Raw genomic sequence first — 13,655 nt, 5'->3', positions numbered from 1 at the left:
ACTTGTGGAAAGGATGTGAGCGCTCAGCTACTGCATCAGCACATGCCTTCCTGCTGCCATACTCCCTGCCTCTGAAACAGTGAGTTTGCCTTACAGAGTCTTATCATAGCAAAATATAATTAAGTATATTACAGGCTTTTAGATTTTTATTTTATTGTTTTATGTATATGAATTTTGCCTGCATGTACATCTGTGCACCATATGTGTGTCTGGTACATGCAGAAGTCGAGAGAAGGCTCTGGATCCCCTAGAATTAGAATTACAAATGGTCTGAACCACCATGTTGGGGCTGAGAATCAAACCTAGATTTGCAAGAACTAGAGCTCTTACCCTAAGCCAACTTCCTAGTCAATATTATATTTTTAAAAAATAAAGAATATTAATGAATACATACATATGTAACCCCCTAAATTTATGCAAAGAAAATATTTTATGTGAGAGACATAGTGTCAAAATGTATGTCAAATGTCCTGAAGGATATAAAAGCAATGAAAAGTAATGGCTTAATAGTTAAAAACACTGGTTGCCCTTCCAGAAGACCTAGATTCAATCCCTAGCACTCACAGGGCAGCTCACAACCATCTATAACTCCAGTACCAAGGGATCCTCCTCTTCTGACCTCTGAGGGTACTACATGAATGTGGGACACAAACAAAATACCCCAAAACACAAAATAATGTTAAGAAGAATAGGAATAAGAAGAGGAGTTGATGATGATACATGCCTTTAATCCCAACACTTGGAAGGCAGAGACAGGCAGAACTCTATGAGTTGAAGGCAACCTGGTCTATAGAGCAAGTTTCAAGACAGGTGCCAAAGCTACACAGAAAAATTCTTCTTGAAAAACAGGAAGGAGAAAAGGAAGGAAGAAGGGATGGAGGGAGGGGAAAAAAGGAGGAGGAGGGAGGGAGGAACTGGGGGTGGGGTAAGGGTAGAGAATGAGAAGGAGAAATAACACAAGGCACCAGACATGGTAGCTGTGTAACATCCAGGTCTGAGCTATATAGAGAAATGCCATCACACCTGTGCCCGCCTCCAAACTGTAGAAATCAGAAACTATATAAGAGGACAAAAAGGGGCAGAGGGAAGAGTTAAGAGAGGAAGAAAGAGAAAAAGAAACAAAGCAAGAAAGAAAAAGAGATGAAACTAGACGATGAGAATTTTCCTGCATATGTTTTATAACCAAGAATTAAAGCAATGGTTTTCAACCTCCCTAACGTTGTGGCCCTTCAATACAGTTCCTCGTGTAGTGGTAACATCCAACCATAAAATTATTTCATTGTTACTTCATAACTGTAATTATGCTATGTTGTGAATCGTAAAGTAAATATCTGAGATGCAGGATAACTGATTTGTGACCCCTGTGAAAGGGTCATTCACCCTCGCCCCTAAAGGGGTCAAGAACCATAGATTGAGAACCACTGAATTAGAGGGAGCATATTAGCATAATTAGAAGAAAACATACTATAAGAGAAAGGACAATTTAAAAAAAAGATCATGTGGTTTGAATGAGAAATGTGCCTCCTACCCCCAGTTTCTCTGAAGGTGCTACTGTTTGGGGAGGTTATGGAATCTCTGTCGTTGGGCTTAGTCATTGAGGGCCAGGTCTTAAGGTCTGTAGTAAGTTCAGGTTCTGGCAAGCAAGCAGCCTGACACTCCTGCTATTACTTGTCATGAGCTACTCCTGCTGCCCTGTCTTCCTCGTCATGATGGACTGTGCCCTCAAACCATAGCCCAGAGAAAGTATTCTCCCTTAAGCTGTTTCTTATCAGATATTTGATCATAGTAACCAGAAAAGTACCTTAATAAAAATAATATTTCACTGGACAGTGATGGCTCATGCCTTTAATCCCGCGCCTTTAATTCCAGTCCTCAGGAGGCAGAGCAGGCAATCTCTGTGAGTTCATAGTCAGTTTGGTCAACAAAGCAAGTTCCAGGACAGCCAGGACTGTTACACAGAGAAACCCTGTCTCTAAAAACCACCACCACAACAACAAATATTTAAAATAATAATAATAATAATAATAATAATAATAATATTTCATGATCAATTTAGTTTATTCATGGATAAGGTAGGTCTGCATTTTAAAATCAATGTAACTCACTGTATTCAAAGAGAAAAACACACAATCATTTCATTACAGGAAAAAGCAACTAAACTTTCAGCACCCACACAACATAAAAATTTTAGCAAACAAGGAAGAGTCAGAACTTCCTTAACCTAACAAAATATCTCCAATATATTGTAGTGTTAAAGATCAATCATTCCACCCCTAAGGTAGGAATAAAATTGCACTTGCCAATTCTTTTCTACTAAACAAAGGCCCCAGTTAGTACAATAAATTCAGTGTATAAACAAAGAAATAAACATGCCTTTATTTGTAGATGACATAAAAAAAATCACCTATGTAGCACTACTAAGGAATCTACTGGACACTAACCGAAGTAGTAGTAAACTTAACAGAGTCACAGGACACAGGAGTAGAATACCAAGACCAAAATAAACTCTATTAGCGTGTTTTTATACATAGCAGCAAACACATGAAAGATGAAATTTAAGGAACAATCCCTTTAAGAGAGAGAGAGAGAGAGAGAGAGAGAGAGAGAGAGAGAGAGAGAGAGAGAGACTTTTTCAATGGGGGTCTTGTTTTATTAGACAGGGTCTCACTATATAGCCCTAGCTAACCTTAAGATCAAGAGCTATACCTGTCTCTGCCTATCAAATACTAGGGAATTCACACCATGATCAACTACAATAGTATTTTTTTCAATGTCAAATACTCTTTATTTGTATCATAAAAAAACCACAGTACATGCCTTTCAGTGGTAAAAGGCAGCATTCTTGACATAGGGAATTCTAATTAAAACAATTAACATTGTCAAGAACAGACAGTTGCTTCCTGACATTTAAATATTACCTGTAACAGACCAGTGAACACAAACACTGAAACACAGGAGAATTTTGTTTCTGAGACAGTGATAGAATTTTCCCAGTGTTTAAATATATTCATATGCCCAGTTATATAAATCTAAGTATAAAACCATTTAACAGGTTTGAGGTGATATATCCATCTTTATGGAAAGTAGAACGTTATCAATTAATTTCAACCTTATCTTGGAAAAGGAAGAGTAGTGATAGTATTCATGCAACTAGAATTGTTATTTTTTAAAAGATCATATCCACTTTACTATATACAAGTCAATTTTACTTAAATTAGGACTGTACAACAAAAAACATTATTAGCCATTTGTAATCTGAATTTTGGTGTATACATTAAATTATAGTACACATGTTTTGTGATAAATAATGCAGTGATGTTGCTTATTAGTAGGCTTTTTAACATAAACTATTAATCTGCCCTTCCTCCCTTCTTAACCACAGTGAAGATCTCTTTTGTTTTCAGGGATTCTCCAAACACTCCTTCAAGGTATTCTCCCCCAGGTGACGTCTTTGCTCTTGTTAGCATCTGTGTGTAAGAGAATTCAGCCACATGACCTGTCTTCCTCCCAAATAGACCATGGAGATTTGGTCCAGTCTTATGTTTGCCTCTCTTTTCCACAGTGTGTCACTAGGCACACTTCTGAACCAGTCTTCTTGCCTTTCTCAACATCATGCATTCTTAATTCTAATTCGCTCTCAGCTGGTCAATAGCCAAATGCTATGACCCAAAGATGGACATTCCACTCTCTATACAATAGTATTTTTTAAAATACTTAGGAATAAATTTAACAAAAGATGTACCATATCTCTACATTGAAAGCTATTTAGAAAAAAAAACTGCTGAAAAAACTAAGACTTAAATAAACGGAGGAATCAGGTTCAGAATTCAAAGACTAAATAGTGTTTCTGGGCTGGGAATACAGTGTGGTAGGATGTATGCTAGCTTAGGACGTGAGGTCTTGAGTTCAAGGCTCAGCACTTCTTTCAAAAAAGCTACCAACTTTCCAAATTATCTAAAGATTCAGCAGTCTCTATCAGAAGTGCCACAGTACACATGTGAGTGTCAGAAGACACTTTTAAGAGTCTGTTCTCTCCTTGTTTCAATTCCAGGGACTGAACTCAGGCCACCAGGTTTGGCAGCAATATATTTTCTGAGCCATCTCACTAGCCCAATAGAATTTTTTTTGAAACAGAAAAGTCCTTCTTCAAATCACCTTTTAGAAGCTCAATATATATCATATACACACACATAAATAATAAGCAGAACAATTTTACAGAAGAGGAAGATAGAATCAGTTCTGTGCACCCCAGGCATCATCCACAGGAATTCTAGAGCTCTACAGACTAAAAACAAAGACAAAAATTACTACAAATTAAGCAGACAAATCTAGGTTTAATAATTTCACAAAGCAAAGAGAAGAGTAACATGAATAGCATACAAATAAAACGAAAGTCTGAATCCGACATAATCTTTAGCCAATGACCTTCTCACCATATCAAGTTCCCCTGCTTTGGATGTATGGGGAAGCCCTAACTGGCAAAATGTAGGCCTTTTGGTAAAAGCCAAAATCAAAGGACTGACTGAAAAAGCATAATCAATGGTGGGAAATTTGAAAAGAATGTGTCAATAGCAGGAATCTAAAAGGAGTAAAACAGGTTGTACACTCTACGCCTCAGAATGCCATCCAATATCAGTCTGGGCAAAATGAACAACAAGGCCTCAAGAAAAAAAAATGAAAGAGTCACTCCGAATGACAGGTGAGATTAAGCTATTTATGAAACTATAAAAACAAACAAAAAACAGCTGGTAGTCAAATATGTAGGTGTTTGTCTTTTAGTAGGGACAGCAAAATGTATGTGCTTCAGACTATAAGGAAAGTAACTGGGCTCCTGCAATCACCACAGAATCAATAATGTTAGTTCCTCCCACATTGGTCCATTAGACTTTGTACAACTAAACTCTTCAGGTTAATCCCAAGAATCCATGTAAAGAGAAAAGGCTGGGCCTGATGTTACATGCTTGCCATCCCATCACTGGGAAGCAGAGACAGGAGGATCCCTTGGGCTCCTTGGTCAACCAGCTTAGCCTACTTGGTAAGTTCTAGAACAGTTGAGTGGCATGCCTCAAGAGGTAGGCAAAACCTGAGGAACGACATCCAAGATTGTCTTCTCACATCCACGCTCATTCACATGGATGGACACCTACACATATGTACACATACAAAAGAAGCATAGGTCTTACACGACTGCAGTAAGAAGATTGTACTTGTTCAAGTTTCAGACAAGCTTCAGATACATAGTGAGTTCCAGGCTCATGTGAGCTATATATGTGAAACTTAAACAAAACAGCATCAGGAGGCAGACACAGGAAGACGGCCATTAGTTCAAGGCAGTCTACAGACCTTGCTACAAGAGTCCATGCTATTGACCTTGGTTTTTGAAAAGAAGAGAAGAGAAGAGAAGAGAAGAGAAGAGAAGAGAAGAGAAGAGAAGAGAAGAGAAGAGAAGAGAAGAGAAGAGAAAAAGGCTAGTAAGATGGTTCAACAGGTAAAGGCTCTTAAAACACAAGTCTTATTAAAACCTTCAACTTGATCTTCAAAACCCACATAATAAAGGTAGAAGGAAAGAACCAACTCCAGAAGTTGTCCTCGTACCTTCATGTGGTGGTTTGAATGAAAATGGCCCATAGGCTCATAGGGAGTGGCACTACTGGCAGTGTGGCTTTGTTGGAGAAAGATATGACAAAACAAAGTCCAAGATATGTCCAACTTAACCTACAGAGATATTACATCACAGAACGCAGAACTGCAGAATCAAAACTTAAAACGAGGTTAAACTTGCATTTTACAAAGACCACATCAACTAAATTCCCAAGGTGAATCTAGCACATTAGTATTATAGAAGCTTAAATGCATGGTAGTCAAGCCATGGATACAGATAGTTAAAGTAGGAGGTATAACAGATATAGCAGGATGCAACATGTCACTGGCTAGTATTTAAAAAGAATACAGGAAAACAGTTCCTGGTACATTATACACTATTACATGAGGACAAGGATTGAGAAATACAAATTATCTGAAATTACTATAAAAAACCTGTTTTATAATATGATATATCTGCCTTTTCTGCATATTCTTAATATTTCTGCATTCCTTCCTTCTTCCTCTCACCCTCTCCCCGTTCTTTTCCTCACTATGACCATTGTCTATGTAAAACCAAAGTAACACTCAGTCTCTGCATCTCAAGTTCACAAGGAAAAATAGACATATGTGGACACAATAAAACAGGTAACCGAATAAGGAGAAAGGAACAGCTGGCATAAACACAGCACTAAGTAACCAATTCCACTTACCCAAATGAAGTCATTTCAGAAATCCAGAAAATTCTGTATCGAAGTTACCTTTAAATTATACTTAAATTACCTTTGATAAATTTTATCTTAGAATCTATTGACATATTCTTCTAAAATACCTTTCTTAAACAACTGCAGTACTGGCACAAATAACACTTTCCACAAACTTTCAACTTTATTTCAAAAGCAATAGCTTTTTGTAGAATTCTTATCTTTGATCTTGGAAGCCTGGCAGGGTAGTTAACACCTGTAATTCTTGAACTCTGGAGGCTAAGGAAGGAGAACTGCCACAAGTTCAAAGCCAGAATGGTCTATATTGTCAGTTCTAGGCCACCCTGAGATGCAGAGTGAGACCCTGTCTCAAAGAAAAAGGGTATATACCTTAGTTGGTGGAGTATTTGCCTAGCATGCACAAAGCCCTGGGTTTAAGCCCCAACACTACATAAACCAGGTATGGTGGTGCACTCCTGTAATCTAACAATGGGGAGTTGGAGGCAGAAGGATCAAACGTTTGAGGTCATCTTTGGCTACATAGCAAGTTCAACCAAGACCAGCCTAGCATATATGAGACTGTGTCTTAAAGAAAAATGTTGGGGAAAAACCACACACACAGTGTTTTATTTCAGTTTGGTTTTTTGAGACAGGTCTCTCTACATAGCCCTGGCTGTCCTGGAACTCATCATGTAGACCAGACTGGCCTTGAACTCACAGAGACCCACCTACCTCTGCCTCCTGAGCTCTGGAATTAAAGGAGTGAGTGCTCAACCATGCCTATGCCTGGCCTGAAAAAAAACAAAACAAAACCTTAATAATTAAGCAAAATTTAAAGTTTGGTCATATACTTAGTTATAAAAGAAATAAAAAAAGGACTTTAATACTTGAACACACAGGGGCTGGAATACTTCCAAAAATTTAAGTCATAATTGTCTAATCATAATGTTGTACAACCATATTCTTTATGTGTCTGAGCTAACTATGCTATATTCAACATGTTCCATGATTAACTTAAGTAGACAAACTTGGTTCTGAGGAGCTAGGCCCTACTTTATGAATAAGATAAGCTCTTATTAATATTTTTAAAGGTTGAAAAAATAGGGAAGTAATCTAGCCACAATGCATGAGTGGGACATTTTACAGCTGTGACTACTGTTAACAATAACCCAAAGTTTTCATTATAGTGTACTCACTAACAAATACAAATATACAAGAGATCATTTATTAATCACCTAAAAATTAAATGCAAGTTACTTTTTATTCTCAAAATAATAATCTGGATATAGATATATATATTCTCTTGGTGGTGTTATGATATATTTAACCAGAATTTCAATTAGTTTTTTGGTTTTTGAAACAAGGTCTTATTATACAGACTACACTGTTCTAGAACATGATCTGCCTGAACCTCTCAAGTACTGGGGATGGATTACAGTCATGCACCATCACATCTGGTTTTAGTATTTCTTACAAGACAGAGGAAATATATCTAGTAAGAAACATATAATTAATTTCTTACACAACTTCACCATTGTATTTCCTGCTTCAAAGAAAGGGAGACAGATGTTAACACCATCAAACTATCACCTGAATAGGAAGCTCTCCCACTGTAAGTTTCTACAGCATTGTATCTCTAAAATGCAGTAAGTGTTCCTTCTTCCCAATGATTTCTGCACACCTTACTGTTCCTATTAACCTATGTCTATGTTTCTATAATCCAGGGCTTAAATGAGGTTAGCTTTAACCTGCAATCAAGTTATTTTTTGATGACTATATACCTGCATGGCACTCATGCGGTAACTCTCACTCACATACACATAAAAGAACCACGAATTTGGTTTGTCAAATATAAAATATATAATGTACCTAGTAAAAATCTACCTACACAATAATGTGACATCCAAATCAAAGGCAGCTAACTGAAATTGTATCTTCTGCAAGCGAGGGATAAAACAATAGTAGTATATTTGGGAACACAGTGGCTGTTGCAAAAGGAGCTACGGGCTGCGTCTAGCCACCCGGCTAGCTTTACCCGAAATAATTACATGGAAACTGTATTCTTTTAAACACTGCCTGGCCCATTAGTTCTAGCCTCTTATTGGCTAACTCTCACATATTAATTAACCCATTTCTAATAATCTGTATATCACCACGAGGTCGTGGCTTACCGGGAAGATTCTAACCCACATCCTTCTCAGAGAGGAGAGCCATGGTGTCTGCCTCACTTCCCTTCTTCCCAGCATTCTGTTCTGTCTACTCCACCTATCTAAGCTGCTGTCCTATCAAAGGCCAAGGCAGTCTCTTTATTAACCAATAAAAGTTACACATAGACAGATGATCCTCCTACATCAAGTGGCAAGTTTATTTTTGAGAGGTTACTAAAGTTAAAAAGGCCAATGACATTATCTTTTGACGAAGCTAATAAAGAATGGATGATTTTAATAATATCTAAAACTAGGAGTCATAAAAATGTATTTAGCTAGCCCTAAATTTTTTAACATAAAAATCTTCAAACTAATCTTTTGATTAATCTATTAGCATCTCTCCAAAGCACCAAGATCATATGTGTAATATAATGAATAACACTAAATACTAAAGTGCTTGCCTGTGAAGAAAACAACACATACATAGACAATAGGCTGAGAGACGCTCGGTGGCTCAGAGCAATGGCTGTTCTCGCACAGAACCCAGATCAATTCCCAGCACCCACAAACTCCAGTTCCAGGGGATTTAATACCCAAGCCTGGCCTCCATGAGTTTCAGGCACATACTCGGTGTACAAACATACAAACCAGCCAAATACTCATATACATAGAATAATTTCTAAAAAGAAAAGAAAAATAGGTAAGAAGTACATGGAAGGAAGAAAGCACAAATCAAGTGTTGTCAATGAAACAGTGAGAAATTTAAAAGTTCTAAAGAAGGGGAAAACATGACTAAGAGGTAGAATTTGAATTACAAATCAAAAGATGATCAGAATGTAAGATAAATATAACAAAGAACAAACTATATATGCACCTCAGGTACTTAGAAGACCATTCTGGCTGAAAAAGACACTTGAAGCTAGATTAGACTAATAAACTATGACTAATTTTTTTTAAAAAAATTATTCAACAAAAAATTTAAAATCTGGCTAAAACTTGTTAATAGAAAGCTTCAAAGCATATACACCATAAACTGACATGAAAAAGGAAACATTTAGGGGCTCACAGAGTGTTTGTCAGTGAGTGCAAGGGTCTGGGTCCTATACCCAGCACCACAAAAGAGGGTATGGTAGCATTTAGGGAAGAGCCACATTGTAGCCATATACAGAATAATATTAATGAGAACAGGTTGGAAGGTTAGAAATCTACTAGGAAGTAAATAGAGATCTCAAGGTTACATCAGTACAATAAGCTACAGTATAATTATAGCAAGCAATACAGAGTGCCTGACCAAGAGTACAGGAGAAAAAAAAAATGGTTTTAGTCATCCAGGTCTAGCTAAAATCTATACTGTGAAAGTTATTTAACTTCCCTGAGTCTATGTTTCCTCATCTTATAGACATAGTTACCTTTGTCTGAGTGTGTTTTCGTTATTTTTAACTAACAACTTGCCACAACTGAGAATACCTCAGGAGAGACTCAATTAAGGAAATGGCTAAATGAAATTGACCTGTGGGCATGTCTGTGGGGAACTGTCTGGATTATTAACTTGATATGAAGACCCACACCACTGTAGTGATACCACCCCTAAGCAGGGATTCCTGAACTACCTAAGAAAGATAGCTGAGTGTATACAAGCCACCTAGCAAGCAGCATCCTCCATGGTTCCAGCTATACTTCTTTGGCGATGAAATGAATTCCTTGGTTGGAAGTAAGGGCGTGTGGAATATCAAGCAGGTCTCCCTGCCCTGCCTCAAGTGATGGATTGTGACCTGGAGTTGTAAACTAAAACGACCCTTTCCTCCCTTCAGTTGCTTTTTGTCAGAGTATGTTACCACATTGGGGGGGAGGGGTGTCAAACTAAACAGTGTTAAAAAGACTAATAATAAAATACACATGAAGGACATTTGAATGACTCTGCGGATAAAGGCAATTTCTGTAGAAACCTGACAGTCTCATGCCTGAACCCCACATAAAGGCAGAAGGAGAGAAACAATGCCACAGAGTTGTCTTCTGACCACTGCATGTGCACTATGTTATGCATACACCCATATACACACAACAACAACAATTTTTCAAGAAAATGCAAGTAAAACACTGAAAATAGAACAGTCATTTAATAATTAATTTTCTCTTTCTCCCTTAGTTCTCCTTTCTGTGTCCCTTCACAATTTTGTGAGAATTGAACAGGCAATCTGTCTACTGGTTGTTACTACAGAATTAATACAATTGAGTTAATAAAAGATTAAGTAACTTATTCAGTAGTAAACAATTAGTTACTTTATCTGTTGGTACCAGAAAAGAAACATTAAACACAAAACATAGAAAAAGTGGAAAGACAAACACAAGATCTTTTATAAGGGTTAGTTTATGTTTAAAAAACATGGTGCTGATATGGATAGCTGGTATGAGTTAGCTAAAACATAGCTGACACCCAACATCTGAGGACCTATGAGTTGGCACAAAATGGCTGACACAGATATCCAAGAACCCCAAAAGTAAACACTGATGTCATCTGTTACATAACTATTTCTAGCAGAGTGCCACTTTTGTGTAATATATGGCCTTAAGATCACAGGTGAGTGCCTTCTCTTTCATCAGCCTGCCTGTGTGTGCCTGTCACTGTCCCTACCTCTGTGTGGTCTATGCGCCAGGTCAGAGTGTTTGCCTGCATATGCGTGTCTCCTGTGAGCCAACTCCTGCCTGAGTACTTGCCAGTATCTTGCTACCTAACCACGTGTGTGCTAGTGAATAAAATATGTCCTCACATCTTCTGTAACCACCTAGCCTCCTGTTACCCTCCCTCCTTTACATGCATCTGAGATTAGACCTCATATTTACAATTTTTGAATTGTAAATAGCTACATCCAACTTAAATATATAATAGAGCAATCCATTTCAAAAGACATTTTTAAATGTATATATCAAATTCCAGTGGAGGTTGAATTTTTAAACGGGAAGCTTTCCATTAGGAAAAAAAAAAGTTTCTTCCTTTAGCAGACTGAATCAAAAGACTTCAGACACTGTCAACAATAAATTTACTCACCTTCCATGGGCATGGAAATCTAGAAGTAAAAACTGGTCCTCATGTGAAACTGCCCGTTTGGCACGCTGGTGTTTTTGGTGTAATGAGTCCACGCTGTAAGATAATCCTTCATAATGTCTAATATATTTATTTAGAGGATTTCCATACTGACCTATAAAAACAAGCAAACATGTAACAGTCTGAATTAGTATTTTATTTTTGAAGACCTCTTCTTCTTCTAACTAATTAGTCCTAATCCATACATTATTTTCAAATACATATGAATAGTATATACCAACTGTCTCGTTAATCCTGATACTAGGATGAATCTCCCACTAACATCATTCTCACATACTTTTAAACTTATTATGAGGGTGACATTTGCCAGACCTGGTGGCACAAACCTTCAATCCCAGCACTTGGGGGGCAGAGATAGGAGGATCTCTGTGAGTTTGAGGTCAGCCTGGTCTACAAACTGAGTTCCAAGACAGCCACCGCTATGAAGAAAAAACCCTGTCTCAAAATAACCAAAACAAACAAAAACCAAACCAAACCAAACAAAACAAAACAAAAAGAAACTTGTTGTGGCATTAATCACACACAAAAGCTTTTGAGTTTGCTGTAGGTTTGTCTTAGATATGCTTTATCAGACTGAACAAAGTCACATTAATTACATTTTGTTGATAAAAAAAACTAGCACCATAGAAGCCAATTTTGTCACCTGTTCCACTCAGTTTCTACTATGAATATCAGAGTAAAAGATAAGTGGAAAATTAGTACGTCTTCAATCTTCAAGATAAATTTTTAAAAAAAGTATCATTTCCCCCTTCAAAGTTTCTCAAAATTTACCAATGAAATCATCTTGTTCTAAAATTGTCTTGTGGAAATAGTTTAACTACAATTTCATTTTATAGTACATGGTAGGTATGCAGAGCTTTAATGATAGCACTCAGGAGGCAGAGATAGATGTCTATGAGTTAGAAGTCAGCCTGGTCTACAAAACAAGCACCAGGACAGCCAGAACTACATAGTGAGACCCTGTCTCAAACAACAGCAAGTAGATTTTAAAAAGAGAAGGAGGAAGAAGCAGAAGCAGCTAGTCCTGGTTGAACTTTATATGCATTCAGGACTATTAAATGTTCTCTCAGTACTGCCTCAGAGGTAACATTAACTCTGTTATATTCCACTTCTATTTTCACTCCTCATTCTTTCTAATTTATTCTTTGATCCATATGTTATTTTAAAGACTATTATTTAGTTTCCAAATAATGAAGATTTTTCAACTATATTTTGATTATTGATCTGTTGTTTTTGTGGTACAGGGGATCAAGCCCAGAGACTCATACATACTAGGCAAGCAGTACCACTGAGTACATCCCAGGACTTAATTTTGTTACTGACTTCTAATTTAACTGTTATATAGCCAAAGAATACAGGTTATATGACATCCTTTCAAATACGCTGAGATTTCTTTTATAACCCAGAATAAAATCGCTCCTGAAAAATGTTACATGTACACTCAAATATAACCTTGCATAATCACATTAGGGCAAAACCACCAAAGAAACAAAATCAAAGGAGGAAAAACCGACCCAACTATGATAGAAACAAATGTCTAAAAAAAAATTCAGAACAAATAATCAGAATCATTCTTTGATAACATTGAGAGATTCTTGCTACTTTTGGTTAGTACAATTGTAGTTACATAATAGAAGGTCTTGAATTTTCAAAGGAGTTTTTTTTTAAAGTATTTTGGCGGTTAAATGGCAAAATATACATAATTTACACTGAAGTGATTCTAAAAAAAAAAAGAAAAAGAAAAAGAAAAAGGATGCAAATTGTTAAGTCAATATCTAGTTTTGGCTAGGATAAAAAAAAGACAAAGTAAATTTAACAAACAGTCCTAACAATGAGAAACTGGACAAAGAAACATATGAGGTGATTTTTTTCTTTGGGGGGGGTTGGTTTTTTGAGGCAGGATTTCTCTGTGTAACCACCCTGTCTGTCCTGGAACTAGCTCCTGTAGACCGGGCTGGCCTCAAACTCACAGATCCACCTGCCTTTGCCTCCCAAGTGCTGGGATTAAAGATGTGAGCTGCCACCACCCAGCTCAAATAAGTTCTATTTTGAATGTCCATAACTTCCAAGAAGAAACTTAGACAGCTGAGTTCAGTGAGGCCAACCAGTTAAGACCTGTGA

General features: G+C 37.1%; 1 protein-coding gene across 1 annotated transcript in view; it reads right to left on the bottom strand.

Moving 5' to 3' along the window:
* Adam10 (ADAM metallopeptidase domain 10) overlaps positions 1-13,655 on the bottom strand; it is a 102,048-nt gene that overhangs the window by 63,971 nt on the left and 24,422 nt on the right. Inside the window, exon 2 of the mRNA XM_085689319.2 lies at positions 11,478-11,628. Coding sequence (XP_085545445.1) covers positions 11,478-11,628 — 151 coding nt within the window. The remainder of the gene's footprint in view (positions 1-11,477; positions 11,629-13,655) is intronic.

This window comes from Myodes glareolus, chromosome 4, assembly GCF_982192425.1.
Source record: "Myodes glareolus chromosome 4, mMyoGla1.1, whole genome shotgun sequence".
NCBI lineage: Eukaryota > Metazoa > Chordata > Mammalia > Rodentia > Cricetidae > Myodes > Myodes glareolus.
This window is presented reverse-complemented; position numbering and strand designations above follow the sequence as displayed.